Genomic DNA, 20,817 nt, shown 5'->3' on the forward strand with positions numbered 1-20,817 from the left:
AATAGATCTGGAACCTCTGTCACTCCAGCTCGTTTATCAGCCCAGCACCATCTCCTCCTGCTTTACTGACAACCTCTATTCTGTATGACATCAGGCAAAGAAATTATTAGTTAAGCAGGAGGAGTCGGTGCTGGTGGGAAATAGAGCTGGAGTGACAGAGGCTTCAAATGTGTAAATATCTCTACAACCTCATTTACATATCATGGCAAACACTGATTTCTCAGAAATGGAGGAACAGACCAATCATTTCAAAGTATTGCTGGACTTGTGTTAAAAAGGACTACATGCACATAGAAATAGTTTGAGGTGTAAGATCTTGATAGATTTCCTTTAACAAAACCTCGTAAATTTGTAAGAATATAAGTTATTCCAACTATTTATAAGTTGTATTATTTATATTTATGAATATTCATAATTAGTAATATTGCATTGGGAATGTTGGAGAATAATAATGTGTTTCACAATTGCATACACCCTACATATAAAGCTGTCCCTCCATAAGTGGGTGCGTGGTAGCTTCAAAATCAATGTTGACGTAAGTTGAATGGATGATTTGTCTCGTGAATTCACCCTGTTTTCAACTGAAGCTATTAAAGAAGTGTTTCATAAGATTTTCTTCCAAGTAATGTCAGAAATGAATGAACAGGGGTGATGATGAACGGACACATACTGCTACTACCACATCATGTTTACCGCTGCATTAGTATACAACACAGTTAATCCTTTGGGAAACACATCAATATTTGCGACACCACTGGCAAACATTCAGAATTTAATGTTCTTTTTCTTCTTGACATACCTGTTAAGTGAAACCATTAATATAACTTCAATTCTCTAGCTTGACAACTTTATATTTAGTAGATTTCTGTCTCACCTTTCCTCTGGCTGACATTTGTGAATAATAAGCCAGCTGGCCGGCACATGTTTTCTACCTTGACACATAAACACTCGCTCTTGAGAGGTTTGATAGAATGATTCTGTGTCTTGCTGGAAAAAAAAATCCTTCTGGCACAGAGTTTGTATTTTTCCATTCTGTCAGGATTACTCTTAAGATAGACTTCCCAAGCCAAATGCTTTAGCCTTGTTTATGTGTGCGTCTTAGTGAGGTGCTACAGGTTTACTTTTGCACCAGCACATTACTTATGACAGTGTATAGCATTGTTAAAATATTTACTTAATAAACCAACACTTTGAATGAGAGATTTATTTGTCCATGTGTAAAACACTCAGTATTTTTAGTCACTTAGTGTGGAGAAAAACAAGAAAATCTTGGCATTTATTTAACCCTATTGCAGCTAATGTCAAACTGCAGTGATGGCAGTAATGTCCGCCCATATCCAATCCTTATCTATTTATTTATGGTAATCTGCATTGAAGAGAATATTCTGTAAGGCAAGTTTGGAGAAATTTTTTCCTGTTCATGAAAATAGAACTTACCTGCTGGAAGAGGATGTTAGGTCTGAAACCGCATGCACCATATCAGTGGTTAATGCATCCAACACACTTGTAAGGAATTCAATTTTTTTGGGTCCAGGACAACCTAGAAAAATATGACCAATATTGCATTACCAGTAATTGGACTGTTATTGCAACTATGACACAAATTCTGATAAAAAAATAAAGATTATTTGATCTTAAGGTCTTAATTTAAAAAATTATTTCATGTTATTAAACAAACGCTACAAATCGGGAATAATCTTAAGGGGGTTTTCCCACAAACAAAGTTAATTTCATAATCAATAGATGTTGGAATAATAACAATTTCCACAATTGGATGTGTTTTAATTTTTTTTTTTCCTGTGCTGAGATAATGTTATATATGTGCCTCTATTATGTACTGTGTAATGGCTGTGTCTGACCATACAAGGACATGGTCTGATCATACCACAGCTCCTGGGCAGTGGAGAAAGCAAAAGACAACATACAGACAATACAGCACAGGCCCACTACTGATTCTATTTGTTTTTAAAGGTGTTTGACCACAAATAATTCTTTGTAATCCCGTACTCTAATATTTTCCTGTATGGTCAGACATGGTCATTACACAGTACACAGCAGGAACATATAAATAAGATTATCTCATCACAGGAACATTTTTTTTAAACACATCCAATTGTGGAAATTATTATTATTCCAAGATCTATTGACTAAAATGAACTTTGTTCATGGAAAACCCCTTTAAATAGTTGGCTGATCATATTTTGTTTACATGCGATGATGCTGATACCCCATTAACACTAGAACTACTGAGGTAGTCATTTTGACTACTTTGCACCATGTATTTCTATATAGGTGTCACGAGTCCAGTAGTTCTAGTGTTAAACAATATTTTTTTCCTTCAATGATGAATTTTATCTCCAGGAACAAGATGCCTCACGGTGTATATCATATTTTCTGGCAAACATATATATGATTTGGTGGGAAGAAAACTACTTTCATTTACATGCTAACCCCTTCTCTGACAATATTATGTGGCATGGCAGATATAGAGATAATTTTGCATTTATTTGGTATTACAATTCCCTTACCATGTAATAAAAAAAATCTCCCTGTATGGAAATTCATCAGAGCACAAAGATCTTCCTCTGATGATATTTTATATAACAAAGAATGTGACATAATAAGACATAGACTCAAGTTAAGAGGGTTCAATAACTCAATACTTAATAGAATGCAGTCTTTTGCTGAAGCTAGATCAGGATATCATTTGCTGTTTCCATCTAAAACCATCAAGAACACAAAGTCTAAAGCATATTCATTCAATAAAATCACATCATTTTCTACCTCCTACAGCACTGACAATAATGCTGTTATTTATGTGCTACAGACAAACTAACCTCCATATAGCAACATGAAACTCTGGCCAAAGTCTAGTCTCCTGGCATCAGATATACAGCTTGTAGCACTATGACTCTGGACAACCTCCAGTCACCAAGCCAGGTTATTGGCCATGCCGGGAAGGATTACTCAGCTTGGCTATTCATAAAATAATGTTTTAATTGTGTAACATCTAAGTGTAATTTTTGTAAACACATTAAAAATTTGTTACTACACAGAAAATGGTCATATGTACAATAGTAAATCTTTTATCATTTGTAACACAACACATCATATATGTTCCGAAATGTGAAACCTTCTTATTGTGTTTCACCCAACTCATTGACTGGGGCACATTTTTGTCCTAATATACACTACCTTTATACCATAATTTATAATACCTTTGTTAGGTCGTACTCAACCACACCCCAAGGACTTTAAAAAAATAGGTTAAGGATCACAGTCACTTGTTTATTTTAGTTTTTTAATTTATTTTATATCCCTGCATTTACCGCTCTATTTTAAGAATGATAATCTAAAACAATTTTTGACAATGTTAGACATGTGCCATGCATCTATAATTACTTTCCAGCAAGTATATATCTTTTTATTATACAAACACATGGTTTAATTATAATTTACAATTTGACATGCAATATCTATGATTTGTATATAAGGAAAGTATACAGTTTTTAATACAGTTGTATATATTACATGGAACACAAACAAGCGAGGTTAGGAAGACCACACATGCTGGTTGGAGGAATTGGTTGTCAATCTTGGCATTCAAGACAGACATTCCATTGAATAACTGGAATGTCGAAATAGAGCTAAAATAATCATTACTAAACAAGACTAGACGGAGAAACGATTGTTTTCTTAGTAGATTCACTTTTATAACTTTTCCTGCAAACTGAAAAAGAACATTTTCAAGCATTTGTATAAAAATAGACTAAAAATATAAAAGATAATTAGCAATTACTGCCAAGATTTAAAGTGTACATGACATCTTTTATTGGTAGCACTAGCCAGTAGCCACCATGTTCTTCCTGAAAGATCAATATTGTCAGTTGCCAAAAAGCAATACACACACTTATGCAACATATTTTACATAGATTGTATGCATATATAAAGTAAAATAAAGCAGTTCTACAATGAAGACTTGGCCCATAAAGAAACCTTCAGTGTTTTCCAGCTCCTAGATAGACCCAACTGTTTTCATGGTTACAGACCACAAAGAAGTCTTATATGAAGTCTGATTCTGCCCTCATAGTAGTACCAATAAAAGGACTTACAGGATGCATCGTTGACAGTTTTCCGCTATACAATGTCAGTACTAATCACAATGCTCTAATAATGATATCAGGCATACCCTAGTTATTTCATACCAATGCTAGCAATCGACTTTTAGCAGCCAATCTCTCTATAAATCTCTTGGGTTAAGTTCCCATAAAGAGCTTTACAGCCTCACATTTCCAGCACAGTGGATGGGATTTATAGAAATCTTATACCCACTTGGCTTTTTTAATGCTGTGTAAACTGACCTGTGGTGCATGTTTGAAATCCACAGCAACAATTTCTCTTTAAGGTAAACTGAGTTTTAGATACAAAAATTCCCTTTAGAACTGCATTAGATAAATAAAACAGGTAAAAAACGCAAATGCATTTTTAGCGTACTTCCACTGCAAAAACTCTCTGAGAGGTTTGATAGCAAACAAACATTTTGTGCAACGTGGATTGCATTAAAATTTTGAGATTTTTATACAACCCCATTTTTATGCCAATTTTGCCTAGTTCTGACAAAATGAGTGACAAGTCTGCAACAGGGGCATGACATCATAGCTTGTCTCATTTATGATGAGATGTGGTGTATCTTACCACAAAAATCTTGCTCCAGTCTCGCAGAGGTGCACATCCCTTTTTAGATATAACTCTCTCTATATACAATGACAAGAAAAAGGGTATCAATGTTTTGAACTTTTGACTTTCAGGCTCTATATCTCACCATCCGCTACAGCTTTGAGCATGAGACTACCTTCATTTTATAGACAATTATCTTGACTATCTCATACACAAATTTGACTTACAGCTACGTTTTCCCAAAAATAAGACTATCCGAAAAATAAGGCCAAGCATGATTTTGCAAGATTTTTGGAGTATGTTTGAAATATAAGCCCTACTCCAAAAATAAGCCCTAGTTACAGTCAGGACCGGATGTAGGGGAGAGTCAAACTGTGCAATTTCTCAGGGACCACACTCTCTTAGGGACCAGGCAGCTGTATTCTGAGGTTAAGATTGTTTATTGATCTTTGATGACTTCACAGTCATGTGACATGATGTAACAAAAGGTCTCTTAATTGCAGGAGTCTAAAAAAGAACGGGACAGAAGTAGGGGCAGCAACTGGCCAATTTTACAGGGCCCCCTTTTTCCTAGAGGCCCCAGCATTTATATCCTGGTGATAACACTACTTCAAGACCTTTGTGACATTTTGTGACATCATGTAATATGACTAGGTTGTCATCAAAAGATATCTTAATTGCAGGAGTCTACGGATGAAGAGGAGACAGGCAGGTGTGTTCATAAATATATAGATATAAGATGGATGGATGCATGGATAGATAGACAGACAGATAGATAGATAGATAAATAGATAGACACAGAAGTGTTACACAAAAGGTTTGGAGAGTTATGTTGATGTTACTGAATTTGATATGACTGTTTTAATAAATGGGTTTTTTTGTATAAGAAGAAATGTGGATAGTTGTTCATGGAAAAAAAATAAGACATCCTCTGGAAATAAGCCCTAGCCCATCTTTCAGAGCAAAAAATAATATAAGACCCCATCTTATTTTCAGGGAAATATGATATTTAACATATCAATAGTTATGCAGATTCTTGTCATGCCACTGCATTGTTACTGTTTTGCTCCTGTGTTTTAAAAAACGTTTCTTCCAGTATACTACAAATTACAACCTGTTTTCACATTCTCTAATAGCCCAGTCTTTTATTAGGTTGATTCCCAAGTGAAAGATCACTGGTTCAAATGGAAGACCAGCTATGAAGAAGTTTTCCCAAGAAAAGAGGAAAAGCATCATCCAGCTTATCGATAACAATCTATCGACCAAGAAAATTACCAAACTGCATAATGTGAGTGCCATGACAAATAGAAGAATGCAAAATTAAGTCCATCCATCCATTCAAAAGCCAAGACGTGAACATGCTGGCAAAATATTGAAGTCAACAAGTCGGATCATCACAAGATCTATCACTTCTAGCACGACAAACCCAGCAGTGGAGGAGTATCTTATGCTTTGCAATAGTGAGATCACAGATATCCATGCAAGCACTTTGTGATGAACATTACAGATGTCTGGAATTGTGGCCCAAAAAAGGTGAAGAAGCCTCAACTTTAATATCATCATAAGAAGCATTGGCTTGTCAATAGGCTAGGCTCTGATGGGTGCAAATGGGTCTGGAAGCAAGAAGGAAAAGGAGCTAACGGATCTAGAAATTGAAAAAACTGTCAAGTTTGGTAGAAGAAGCCTGATGATATGGGGTTGTTTTACAGCCGTAGGCATTGGATACTTGACAACGATCAATGCTGGTCTCAATGCTGAACTCTATGTGAGTATTCTACAAGGTAATAATAATTTTATTCATTTATATAGCGCTATTAATTCCACAGCGCTTTACATACAGTGGCAGCACTGTCCCCATTGGGGCTCACAATCTAGAGTCCCTATCTGTATGTCTTTGGAGTGTGGGAGGAAACCGGAGTACCCGGAGGAAACCCACGCAAACACGGGGAGAACATACAAACTTCTTGCAGATGGTGTCCTTGGTGGGATTTGAACCCAGGACCCCAGTGCTGCAAGGCTGTAGTGCTAACCACTAAGCCACCATGCCGCCCAAGATGAGCTATTTCATACACATATTTCATACACCCTAGTACTGTGGGTATGACAAGGACAAAATAGTTTTCGAGTAAGGCAATGACCTGAAGCATACGTCGAGATTGGAGAAGGAAAGTTTCAATCACAATGAAGCAGAGATGCTGGATTGGCCTTCACAGTCCTCAGACCTCAGCCCAATCGAACACTTCTGGGTAGAGTTGAAGAGAAAGCTGTATACATCCCCAAGTGAGTCGACCAGTATGTACAAACATTGGGAATGTGTAGAAGAGACCTGGAATCAGATTTCAGTCAAGACATGCTTGAATTTGATAGATAACAGGCCCACAATGATTCAGGCAGTTGTGAAAGCCAAGGGTGGATTTACAAAATACTAACAAAATAATATAAATTAAAATTTAGACTTTTAGAAGCAAATCAGTAACAATCTAGTGAAATGACAAGATTCTACAAAACTAATCATAAGCTAAATAGTTGTAAGTCAAATTCTTGTATGAGATAGTCAAGATGATTGTCTATAAAATGATGGTAGTCTCACCCTCAAAGCTGTGGTGGAGGGTGACACATGGAGCTTGAAAATTAAAAGTTCAAAACATTGGTACCCTTTTGCTCATCACTAAATATACAAATGCCTTGAAAAAGTATTCAGACCCCTGAACTTTTCCACATTTTTTCACATTATACCCACAAACTTAAATGCATTTTATTGGGATTTTATGTGATATACCTACACAAAGTAGCAAGTATTTGTTAATTGTAAGGAAAATTACACATATTTTTGTAAATGTTTTAAAAATATAAATCTGAAAATTGAGACTTGCATTTATTTTCAACCCCCTGTAGTCTGATTCCTCTAAACATAATCCTGATTGACCAATTGCCTCCAGAAGTCACCTAATTAGTAAATGAAGTTCACAGGAAAAAAATACATGAATCAAAAATCCCCGATGATACGAGGAGGAGCTCTGAACAGAATACAATGCATCTTCTGAAACATGTACTTACCACAGCAATCGCATGATCATTATGGATGGGCATTTCACCTATTTATCAACAAATAGGTTAGCCTACTGCTAATTAGAAATCCATGTCATTTTTTTTCCACTGTAGCCCATATAGATTGGAGATTCAATAACAACTTATGTAGCTAACACGATACCTGAAGTTGTGTTTATATCATATTGGATCTGCTAAATCTATTTACTTGAAAATGTATTTATTTCTATGTGGAGCATAAAAAACACATGGAAAAAACTGCAGATACTTTTTTAGGTGCAGAATCAAAGATTTTCCTTTCTGTACTATAGAATAGTTCAAAACGCGTCTTCACATCTGCACTGAAAACTCATCAAATAAATTGGTAAAAGGCATAAAAAAATGCAACAAAAATGCAAAAAACAGAGAAGATTGTTATTGTGTAGTTTGGTGCAGACCCCTGCAGAATATAAAACACACAGGATACAAAGCATATTTAATATTATGTACAGGTGTAATAGGACTGGCTAGCAGCCTATTAAACACCCATACTATTTGACCAGGCGGGCTGCCCCAGCACATATGTGCACCATACAGGGACGGAAACTCCACTATGCAAGGCCTTACATGAAGGGGCATGGCTGCATTCTGTATAAAATGTTATGTGCAGAAAAATATATCTAAAATATATATGAGGTATTAGTTGGTATTATGGCCACAATAGTGGCCTTGCATCCCAAATCCAAGAGCCCCTGTTCCTTCTGAGCACCACAATATGTCTAAAACACAGTTAATGCCCACATGTTTGGCATTAGTGTAGCGAGGAGAGACTGCTTTATTTTACAGGGTGCGTGTCTCCAAAATGTTTTGGCAAAATGTACGGGCAGTACAATGTACTGGGCTTATTTGCAATGTTTAATTCTGCAACATTCACTGTATTTGACTCTATGGGTGTTTTCCAGATACAAAATTGACACTACACCTGTAGGTGAATATCCAGTGGGATGTAATTTCCAAAATGTGCTTACTTGAGTGGCTTTCTGCTTTTCTGGCACTCATTGGCTCTGCAAATGGAGTCTGCAAACATTTCTAGCAAAATCTGGGCTCCAAAAATTAAATGGCGCTCCTTCCCTTCCACACCCTGCTTTGTGGCCAAACAGGACCACACAGTCACTTTCAGAAGAAATTGTGTAATATGTAATGTTTTTTTTTATCTTTTACCCTTGGAAAAATTGGAAATCTGGGGTTGATACACAATTTTAGTGATCAAAAAATGTAATTATTTTTTCTTCACAGGCCAATAGTATAACATTTTGCGAAACAATTGTGGCATCAATATGCTCATTTCACCCCTACATGAAGTCATTGAGAGATGTAGTTTATAAAATGGGGTCACTTGTGTAGGATTTATGGTGTTCTGGCACCTTAGGAGCTCTGCCAATGTGACATGACACCTACAAACCATTCCAGCAAATTTGAAGTCCAATATGGCACTCTTTCATTTGTCAGCTTTACACTGTACCTCAAAAGTAGTTCCCAATTACATGGAGAAATAGGAAAGATTACACAATTTTTTTTCCCTATTAACCCTTATGGACTTTAAAAACCTGGGCTCATACAACATTTTAGTAAGAAAAAAAAAATATTCTTTCTTCATCACCCAATGGCATAAGATTCCATGGCAAACTTGTGGTGTCAATATGCTCACTGCAGCCCGAGATTAATTTATTGAAAGGTGTACTTTTTAAAATAAGGTCAATTAAAGGGTATCTGCTTTTCTAGCATGTCAGGGGCTCTGCCAATGTGACATGACACCCCCAAACCGTTCCGACTAAATCTGCACTCTATTATGCCGCTCCTTCCCTTCTGAGTATTTGCGCTAAGCCACAAAAGTATTTTCTGAACACATATGGGGTGTTGGCCAAAAATTATGTAACAAATTGTATGGTCCATTGGCTTCTGCTACTCTTTTTGAAAATTAAAACATTGGGGCCAAAGCAACATTTTAGTGGAAAGATGGAATTTTTTTACTCTCTCAGCCCAATATTATACAATTCTGTAAATCATCTAAGAGTTAAAATAACTCACTGATTAATTCCTTCAGAGGTGTAGTTTCCAGATTCTGGTCACTTGTAGGGAGATTCTGCTGTTTTGGCTTGTCAGGAGATCATCAAATGTGACATGGCATCCTATCTATTCCAGCCAAAATAGCATCTAAAATTTAAATAGCACTCCTTCCCTTCTGTGCCCTTCTGTGCACGCAAAAAATAGTTTTGCACTGCATATGGGGTATTGGTGGACTCAATAGAATTTGGACAACAAATTGTATGGTCCATTTTCACTTGCTACCCTTGTGAATATGAAAAAAATGGGATTAAAGCAATATATTAGTAGTAAAAATATTGTTGTTGTTTTTTTTCAATTTCAATGCTTAACATTATAAAATTCTGTGAAGCATCAATGGGTTCAAAGTGCTTACCACAACTATAGATAAATTACTTCTGGGGTGTAATCTCCAAAATGGGGTGACTGGTGGGAGGTTTCCACTTTTTAGGCACATCTGGGGCCCTGCAAATGCAACATGGTGTCTGCTATCTTCCAGCCAATTTTGCTTTCCAAAATTCAAAAAAGACACTTTCCTTTCCAGGCCATGCTGTGCACCTAAACAGTAGTTTTTCCACCACATATGGCATATCCATCCAGTCATGAGAAAGTGAACAACAAATTGCATTGTCCATTTTCTAATGTTACAATATTGGAAATGAAAGCATTCATGGTTAAAGCAATATTTTTGCAGAAAAAAATGTTTTGTTTTTTTTTCATTTTTATGGCTCAACATTTTAAAGTTCTGTGGAGCACCTGTGATTTCAAGATGCTCACCACAAATTTAGATAAATTACTTGAGGAGTGTAGTTTCTAAACTGGGATGACTTGTGGGGAGTTTGCAGTATTTAGGCACATCTTGTCAAGCTGCTCATGGTGTAGTTCTTGTCTTACCAAATCTGTGGATTCTGCTGCCTTTTCAGAAATCATAGCATGCTCTCAGCCTTAATGAAAGATTCCCGGGTACCATTATGTCTCCCAGAAAGTGGTGCCTGCTCTCTGTTCTCATGTGCAGTAGAACATAGGCTAATCTCTGGACTTGTCTTTGAGCTCCAAAGTGCACTGTATCTGCCGCAGCAACTATGGCCAGGGGTCATACATGAATTTCCCATTTCTTAGGTTAAAAAACTATGTAGCAACAGCGATGCACTACCACATTTGGGGCAGATGGTGAGACTTCAACAACTTGGACCAATGTCTGTTTATCCCACCAGGCAGCATTTATCCACCTGTTCCTACAACTCTTCTAGATCCTATTCAACTGATACAGCCCCATCCCCAGGAGACACAGGTCACATTGTTGATTCCATTCAATGGCTGCTTTCTGCTTGGGGGAGAAAAGCCAGAAGAGTTGTTGCTGGATATCAAATGGCAACTCACCAACTGGCTGGCTCCTTATGAACTACAACTGAGAATTGTCATGAAATTAAATGTCCTGAACATTCTGGCCTCCCTACAGTTAGGCAAAATAATTCACACTCCATGAATTGCCCACCTCCTTAATTTAATATTATAATATTGATTTCTCAAATGTACGCTTGTGAAAGGTGGTGGCTATGGCTAGTAAATTATCAGCCCATTTCAATGGGTCTTATGAAGCAAAGTACACCATCTTGGCTTTGAAAAAAAACAGACTGCCATAGCATCACTTCTTTTACAGCATCACAACCCACTGGAATTAATATATTATGCATTTATATGAACAGTGTAAAGTGGTGATGGCTTAAAACATGCAACAGGCAAACTGTAACATTGGTTACATTCTGATCTGGCAAATCTATCTAAATATGGATGTGTCACCTACTGAAGTCCTTTGAAGAGGCCACAGTATTTGCAAGTAGGTACACACTTGGAATCAGCAATGTAATCCCAATAACTTTTAGAATGTAAAAAACATTGAGCAACATACTTCAAGGTTAGCGGAAGAACAATTTGCACATGCTCAGTGTTGCCCTGTTTTTTTCATTTAGAACCCTCAAGGTCTATGTCACATGCTGAAGGATTTGGAGAAGGAATAGGAGGAGAAACAGCAGCAAGTGGAAATGTAAGAAGATATAGACTTTGCGTAGCTAGGAGATAAATATGACAGTAGGAGTAAAAGTTATTATGACTATGATGTTGGCTATGATAACCAACCATTACAATTGGAATCAAAAAGGCTCTTGGCCATGCTAGAGGGCATACCAATCTGTGTACTGCAACGGTTGTGGGTGGACAGGCATATTGTAAACATAAAGCAAAGTGATAGCCACAATTTTATGCACCTGCTATAAAAGTAAAATGGGTGAATTTCTTACAGCTTCCAAAAGAAAGTCTAAAGTTACTTTCTTCCTAGATATATTGAGGAATATAAAGAGATGGACATTTCTGGTTGACCACACTGCAGCTGGAAAAGTAGTCTTTCCATGCTGTGGTAATATATAATAGTAGCTTTATTACCTGTTTCAAGTTCATGTCAAACTATTTAAAAAATATAGACTACATAACTGTATGGTACTTCTTTTCCAGCAGCAGCGTGGTCAACCAGAAACGTCCATCTCCTTTTACTCCTCTATGTTTTTGCAGGTGAAGACTTCCTTCTATCTGCGGGCATGACTGCAAGAGTTGTATATTCTAGGGGCATATAACGTATATGTAACATGCACAAGCTGGTCAGTTGAGCACCTCTCCCTAACTTCCTCTACCCTATACTGTATCTCCCTATTTACTGATCTGCAAATCTTTTGCAAAGCAAAGAGCCTGCTGCAGGCATGACAGACCAGAAGACTCCTCAATGATCCTTGCAGACACAACATTCCTCACTTGTGTAAGCGTTAGGACTACAAAAAGTAGCTGAGGAAGCAGTAGCAACACTTAAGGTATATTTGACATGACATGCCATTATGACAACCTTGTGCAATTTATCAATTACAGACACATAGACTGAGCAGCAAGATATAGTCTTCCCATGGTTTTCTGGATCACCAAGATGGACTAGACATAAGAACTAGCCTAGTTTGCTATGGATGTATTGTCATTTTCAGCCTTCAGTGTCATCTTAGAGAAGAATTTCATTGTGGCTTTTGGATTTATCATATGTTAGTGTGAAAACCACACATTTATGAAAATGATGAAAATGAATCAGGCATGGATCAGTGAACACTTTTAAGCAATGACGGCTGATGCCAATCTGTCATACTATCTGTCTGCCTGCCTGCTTGTCTCTTCACTATTGTCTACATGGTTGTGTTGCTGCCAGTGCTGATGAACTACACTTTGATGGTCTTCTACTACCTGTCCATCATGTCATCCATACTGTATTATTGCTGGTGTTGAAGCTGACATTGCTGGCTCTAAACTGCCAATTTGCCCCATCCTAGCTCTCTAAAATGCTGCTCCTGCTACAATCAAGGCACAGTCACACTAGTTATACACTTCCTGGCAGCTCGCTGTGCTTCATAGTGCTAGACTGTACTACTGCTGCATGTGCTGCCATTGCTGGCCCGAAACCACCATGCATCTCCTTGCCTGCCCCATCCTAACTTTTTACCGTGCTGCTCCAGCTTCAGTCACTGCACATCCAAGCCAATCATACATCACATGGCTGCCCACTGTGCTTCGTAGTTCTAGACTGTAATGCTGCGGGGCTGCCATTGCTGGACCTAAACTGCCAATGATCTCTTTGCCAGCTACATCTTAACTCTCTGCTATGCTGCTCCTCCTGCAGCTCTTTCTGCAGCCACTATACATTGTTGCCAGTCACACACCTCCTGGTGACCCATTGTGATTCATAGTGCTAGACAGTAAAGATGAGCGAACCGGCCGTGGTTCGGCTCGAGTTCGGTTCGCCGAACGGAGGTCCCGTTCGAGTTCGGTTTGTCGAACTTTCGACGAACCGAACTCGAACTGCATAGGAAACTATGGCAGGCAATCACAAACACAAGAAAACACCTAGAAAACACCCTCAAAGGTGTCCAAAAGGTGGCAAACAACTCACAACACAAACACATGGGAAAGTGACAAGGACATATACTCATGCGAAAACAAAAGAGCTGGACAGGGAAAAAGAGGAGGAGGCACAGATATAGGCATGGCACGCCCTTCTAAAATCATGTAAAACACCGCAAGGTGACTCCAAGCGGAGTCTCCCTTTTTTCCAAAAATTGTGCCCCACACACACCCACCCATTCTGTGGCAGCACTTGTGCCCTAGTTGTACACTTCACAGCTAGACTTGCATCAAGCACATTAAAAAATACGCCATACTTAACCGTCCCCAGGATGACCCCGGGGTAGGTAGCAAAGTCTTTCCTGATCCCAGCTCTGTTCATCTTGGATCATTTTTAAAAAACACAGCAAGTAAGGGTTACTCCAAGCGGAGTCTCCCTTTTTTTCCAAAAATTGTGCCCCACACACACCCACCCATTCAGTGGCAGCACTTGTGCCCTAGTTGTACACTTCACAGCTAGATTTGCATCAAGCACATTCAAAAATACACCATACTTAACCGTCCCCAGGATGACACCGGTGTAGGTAGCAAAGTCTTTCCTGATCCCAGCTCTGTGCATCTTGGATCATTTTTAAAAACAATGTAAAAGAAACCACCTAAACAAACCTCTAAAAAAAAATCCTTTAATATTATTCAATAAAAACAATGTAAGACACCAATGTCAAATAACATATAAAACACATGACAGTGTATTAGTGAGAGGTCTAATGAAGAGCAGGAAAGGCGTGCAGGAATAGGATGATAGTTAGATAAACTCTAGATGATCTTAGAGGAGCTAGGTGATCCTCAATTTCTCCTGCCTGACTGCGGAGGGTATTATAAGGTTTTGAACACCCCCCGCTCCGGGTGGCTTTCCCTTGCTATCCCTGTTCTTCACTGGCCTGAAACCCACCACCAAACCAGGTGCATTGTGTAAGACCAGGACAACGTAAAAAAATATACAAAAAATTATGTTGGTTCCTGAACAAGACTGTATTCTATATTTCAGTCTAGATACTGTATAAACAGCAGTTAGGAAAGAGCTCCTGGGTCCACCAAGGCCGGTACCCAAAGCTTCTCCCGACGCGTTTCCCCCCCTCCTAACTGAATGGTCGGGGGTTCATCAGGGGTAAATATCCAACAACACCTGTGAATAAACAAAAAACAGACAAGAGGTGTCTTTTAAAATAGATAAGTTCGATATTCATCTCCAAAAAGTCTCCTCAATATAGGGGACTTACTTGGAACAACATCCAAGATTGATACACTGGTTGCAGCAGAAAGTGCTTGTTGATCTGTCTTAGTACAATCTCCAAAAAGGACTAGTAGTGTCCTCCTAAAATGGAACAAGATCACATAAATCGTTTGTCCCCACCTATCAGTGATCCCTCCCAAAAGGCATAAAAGGGATAACCATTGTCAGTCTAGATTATATTTCTACCTTATGTGGTCCACTTTTCTTGTCTCAGCAGAGAAGAGATATTACTATTCAGGGTAATATTCACTTCTGGGAGTATTAGCAGCGACTATAGGCTGCTGATCCTGTCAATCAAACTGGGATATGTCATTTCCGGTTCTAGCAGACATACCCACAATATAGAACCAGCGTTATGTCATTTCCGGGAGGATCAACAGCGACCATAGGAAGGGATTTGAAGTGGAGATCCAGGGCCTCCAGCAAGGAAACATTACTGTAGAGGTAATGATGGACATAAGGATGATTCAGGTCCATATATTATTTTGTCTTATCTGAGATCTGAGAGATACAATATGCTTCTTCCACAGGGCTTACTCTCTGGGATTTGAAATGGAATCTAGGGATTCTCTTTATGGAAACATTAGTATATAGGTTATATGCACCAGCTCTGTTTGAGCCATACTATATGTCTTCCTTTACAGGTAACTTGGACAGCTGAATATTTAACCTAGAAGGCTGACTGAGACCCTCTGCCCTAAACGGCACACAGTGCACCATCCATAAGCCTTTCATCAGACTATAGGTATTTTTTTGCTGATGTTATATATGAATTCTGAGAGCTTATGACTCCCCCATATGATGATTGACATATTGCCTCTGTCAACTGAGATAGCCTTCCTCCATCTACAGGGACTTATAAGTCGAGTTAAATACTCAGACTTATGAGGAACATAGTGATACATATGTTCTGAGTAGCTATGATTTCCCTATACTAGACCAAGAGACCACACTCCCTGAAAAATAGGAGTAGCAATATACCTGCTTATATGTATGCCTTTTTCTTCTAACTACATAGGTGTCTTCTACCCTGAATAGTAATATCTCTTCTCTGCTGAGACAAGAAAAGTGGACCACATAAGGTAGAAATATAATCTAGACTGACAATGGTTATGAGGAAAGGCGTGCAGGAATAGGATGATCATCTGCACGCCTTTCCTGCTCTTCATTAGACCTCTCACTAATACACTGTCATGTGTTTTATATGTTATTTGACATTGGTGTCTTACATTGTTTTTATTGAATAATATTAAAGGATATTTTTTTAGAGGTTTGTTTAGGTGGTTTCTTTTGAATCTTACCTCGTAAGTTTATCACAGTTGTGGTTCTATTTTAAAAACAATATAAGCAAGGGTTACTCCAAGCGGAGTCTCCCTTTTTTTCCAAAAATTGTGCCCCACACACACCCACCCATTCAGTGGCAGCACTTGTGCCCCAGTTGTACAGTTCACAGCTAGATTTGCATCAAGCACATTCAAAAATATGCCATACTTAACCGTCCCCAGGATGACACCGGGGTAGGTAGCAAAGTCTTTGCTGAACCATGACTTGTTCATCTTGGCTCCTTTTAAAAAACACAGCAAGCAAGGTTGACTCCAAGTGAAGTCTCCCTTTTTTCCAAAAATTGTGCCCCACAGACACCCCATCAGTGGCAGAACTTGTGCCCTAGTGCAAACAGGATGTTTTGATTTGCATCAAGCACATTCCAAATCCACAAGCATTTACTCTCTCCAGGATGACACAGGGGTAGTAAATTCCTTGTGGATCCATGACTTGTTCATTTTGATGAACGTTAGTCTGTCCACATTGTCAATGGACAGACGCGTGCGCTTATCTGTCAGGACACACCCAGCAGCACTGAAGACACGTTCAGAGACAACGCTGGCAGGTGGACACGACAAAATCTCCAAGGCGTAAGTGGAGAGCTCTGGCCATTTTTCAAGATTTGAAGCCCAAAAGGAGCAAGGCTCCATTTGAAAAGTCATGGCATCGATGTTCATTTGCAGATACTCCTTATCATCCTCTCCAGCCGTTGACTATGTGTCAGACTTGTTTTCTCTGTTGGCCTTGCAAAGGAGGGTCTAAAAAAATTATGAAAAGATTCTATAAAATTGCTGTTACCAGTAGCACCAGATACGGTGCTACTGGTATGGGTAGACTGTTGAAGATGACGAGACCGTCCCATGTTTGTCAAGTTACAACTGGGAGATTCAGTCCCTGCACCTGCACGGTTGTTTGGTGGAAAAGCCGAGCTAAGATCGAGTAACAGCTTCTGCTGATACTCCTGCATACGTGCGTCCCTTTCTATGGCTGGAATTATGTCACAAAATTTGGACTTGTACCAGGGATCGAATAGTGTGGCAAGCCAGTAGTCATCATCACTTCTAATTTTGACAATACGAGGGTCATGTTGGAGGTAGTGCAGCAAGAAAGCACTCATGTGTCTTGCGCAGCCATGCGGACCAAGTCCACGCTGTGTTTGTGGCATAGAGGTGCTAACCTTTCTTTCTTCCTCTGACATCTACCCCCAACCTCTTTCAACTGAAATTTGACCAAGGTCTCCCTCATCCGCTGAGTCTTCCATGTCCATGGACAGTTCGTCCTCCATTTCTTCATGTTCTCCTGCACCTTCCTCAACATTTCGCCTGCTACCATGCGCCCTTGTTGATCCCTGTCCCCCATGGTCCCATGCCTGCCGCGTTGGTGATGATGAACGCCTGGACCTTGGTGATGTTGTTGTGTCTTGCGCATATGAATCCTCCTGTAGTTCCTCCCCTTCCTGTTGTCCCACCACCTGACTCCGAATAGTGTTTAGCGTGTGCTCCAGCATGTAAATGACTGGAATTGTCATGCTGATAATGGCATTGTCAGCGCTAAACATATTCGTCGCCATGTCGAAACTGTGTAGAAGGGTGCATAGGTCCTTGATCTGAGACCACTCCATCAGGGTGATCTGCCCCACCTCTGCATCTCGTTGGCCCAGGCTATACGTCATGACGTATTGCACCAGGGCTCGGCGGTGCTGCCACAGTCGCTGTAACATGTGGAGAGTCGAATTCCAGCGTGTCGGCACATCGCATTTCAGGCGATGAACCGGCAGGCCGAAGGACTTCTGGAGCGATGCAAGTCGCTCAGCTGCGGCGGTTGAACGGCGGAAGTGAGCAGACAGTTTTCGTGCCCTGGTCAGAAGGCCATCTAGGCCGGGATAGTGTGTTAAAAATTGCTGGACAACAAGGTTCAACACGTGAGCCTTACAAGGCACGTGTGTCACCTTGCCCAGGCGAAGGGCCGCACCCAGGTTTGCAGCATTGTCGCACACGGCCTTACCAGGCTGCAGGTTGAGTGGAGACAACCATTTATTAAACTCGGACCGCAGAGCTGACCACAACTTCTCAGCTGTGTGACTCTTATTCCCAAGACATGTCAAGCTAAAGACCGCCTGATGCCGTTGCGCTCTGCTGCCAGCATAGTAATGAGGGGTGAGTGATTCCTTCTGCGCAGTGCGAACGCTTGTGGCCTGACCAGGCAGGCTTGGGGCGGAGGTGGAGGACACAGATGAGGTGGAGGAGGCAGAAGCAGTGGCGGAACTTGGACAGACAGAGGATTGACACACAAGTCGTGGGGACGGCAAGACTTGTGCAGCAGACCCTTCACCATCTATCACCATAGTTACCCGGTGCCCGGTCAGCGACATGTAACGTCCCTGTCCATGCTTACTGGTCCAAGTATCGGTGGTGAAATGCACCCGTTGACACACAGAGTTTCTCAAGGAAGCGGTGATGTTGTGTGCGACATGCTGGTGTAGCGCGGGCACACCTTTCTTAGAGAAGTAGTGGCGACTGGGCATCTGGTACTGGGGCACAGCGACAGACATAAGGTCTCTAAAATCCTGTGTGTCCACCAGGCGAAAAGGCAGCATTTCGGTAGCCAAGAGCTTACAGAGGGATAAAGTCAACCTCTTAGCTTTGTCATGGGTCGCAGGAAATGGCCTTTTATTTGTCCACATCTGAGGGACAGAGATCTGGCTGCTGTGTGTAGACGGTGATGAGTAGGGTGTCCCTGGAAAAATGCAGGTTTGTGAGGAAAGTGCAGGCGTAGACATGATGTTGCCTTCATCCAACGTTGTTATCGATGTCTGAGAGAGCTGTACACACGCACTTGTTTCCCCTTCCAAACCAACTGACGACCTACAAAGCAAACTGCCTGTTGCGGTTACAGTGGTGGAAGTTGTGCATGGAAAACCAGGTGTGACAGCTGTCCCCACAGTCCTAGAAGATGAAGAGCGCGCGGATGCACTGGAAGGGGCAGGCCATGGATGGTTCGCTCCGCTAGGCCGCATTGCAGCACGGTGAGCTTCCCACTGGGACATATGATATTTATTCATGTGACGATTCATGGAAGAAGTTGTGAAACTGCTGAGGTTTTGACCTCTACTAACAGAATCACGACAAATTTTACAGATCACATAATTTGGGTGATCTTTTTCTATGTCAAAAAAGGACCAGGCTAGGCAAGGCTTAGAGGGCATGCGACCTGCTGAGCCCCCCCGACTAGTGCTCAGAGGCAGAGTGGTGGCTGATGATGCAGTTGTAGACGTGCTACCAGTGCTCCGACTCTGTCCAGGAAGGCGCAAGGTAACTTCGTCGTCGATTGCATCCTCCTCCACAGCCTCTGTTGACCTCTTCGAGTGCCTGACTGTGAGTTGACAGTAGGTGGGATCTAGAACTTCATCATCAATTGTTGTGTTTGCACTCCCCTCACCCTCAGACCGAGCCTCTTCTTGCCCTGACCGAATATTTAAGTTGTCATCCCAATCTGGTATCTGCGTCTCATCGTGATCAGTATGTACCTCATTGTCTATAACCACAGGTGTTACAGTTTGTGACAAAGGGTCAACATTATGCTCAGAAACTTGGTCCTCACGGCCTGAATCAGAGTCACAAAGGTTCTGGGCATCACTGCAGACCATTTCCTGGTCTGTACTCACTGTAGCTTGGGAGCAGACCTCTAATTCCCAGGCTATAGTGTGACTGAACAGCTCTGCAGACTAAGCCATCTTAGTTCCACCATACTGTGCAGGGCGGATGGAGACTTCAGAGCTGGGAGAAAGCAAGTTTGATTGGGATGACAACTCAGAGGACTGGTGTTTTTTGGATGCGGTAGTTGAGGTGGCTGAGAGGGCACTTGTTGGACCACTTGAGATCCATTCAAGCATTTTCCTTTTTTAGCCATCATTTACCTTTGTTCCTGTTGTTCGTGTCCGTAAAAAAGGGAGCACATCGGATTGTCCACGGAAAGTAGTAGACATCTTACTTCTGCTGGTAGATGGTCTATCTTCAGCAGATGTTAATGGAGCTTTGCCACCTTCCCCACGGACAAACCCTTTTTTTCCTTTTACAACACGCCTCTTCCCCTTTCCACCAGCATCTGTCATTTTGCCACTCATGTTGATTGCAACAAGATTGTGCACTTAAAATGTGGTAGTAAAAATTGAGAGGTGGTGTAGATTGCAGCAGTGGTCTAGCTTTATTAACAGCAGAATAAACAACAATAATTATCCCTGACAATGCAACTACGGCCCTTAAACTGGCAGCAGTGTTTGCTAGTATAATGGCTTAGTAACAATGAGTTTGAGTGTGCAATGCAGGCAGACGTGCTGCAAATATCTTTGCACTAGTGGGACAATACAGAAGTCCAACAGCCACGTTTAGGATGCCACTAAGTTCACTCAGTGTTTGCTAGTATAATGGCTTAGTAACAATGAGTTTGAGTGTGCAATGCAGGCAGAC

General features: G+C 40.5%; 1 protein-coding gene across 2 annotated transcripts in view; it reads right to left on the bottom strand.

The window, feature by feature from the left end:
* SMOC2 (SPARC related modular calcium binding 2) overlaps nt 1-20,817 on the bottom strand; it is a 767,036-nt gene that overhangs the window by 192,657 nt on the left and 553,562 nt on the right. For both annotated transcript variants that reach the window (XM_075339692.1, XM_075339691.1), the window contains one exon: nt 1,438-1,540. In XM_075339692.1, coding sequence (XP_075195807.1) covers nt 1,438-1,540 — 103 coding nt within the window. The remainder of the gene's footprint in view (nt 1-1,437; nt 1,541-20,817) is intronic.

This window comes from Anomaloglossus baeobatrachus, chromosome 3 (assembly GCF_048569485.1).
Source record: "Anomaloglossus baeobatrachus isolate aAnoBae1 chromosome 3, aAnoBae1.hap1, whole genome shotgun sequence".
Taxonomy (NCBI): Eukaryota; Metazoa; Chordata; class Amphibia; order Anura; family Aromobatidae; genus Anomaloglossus; species Anomaloglossus baeobatrachus.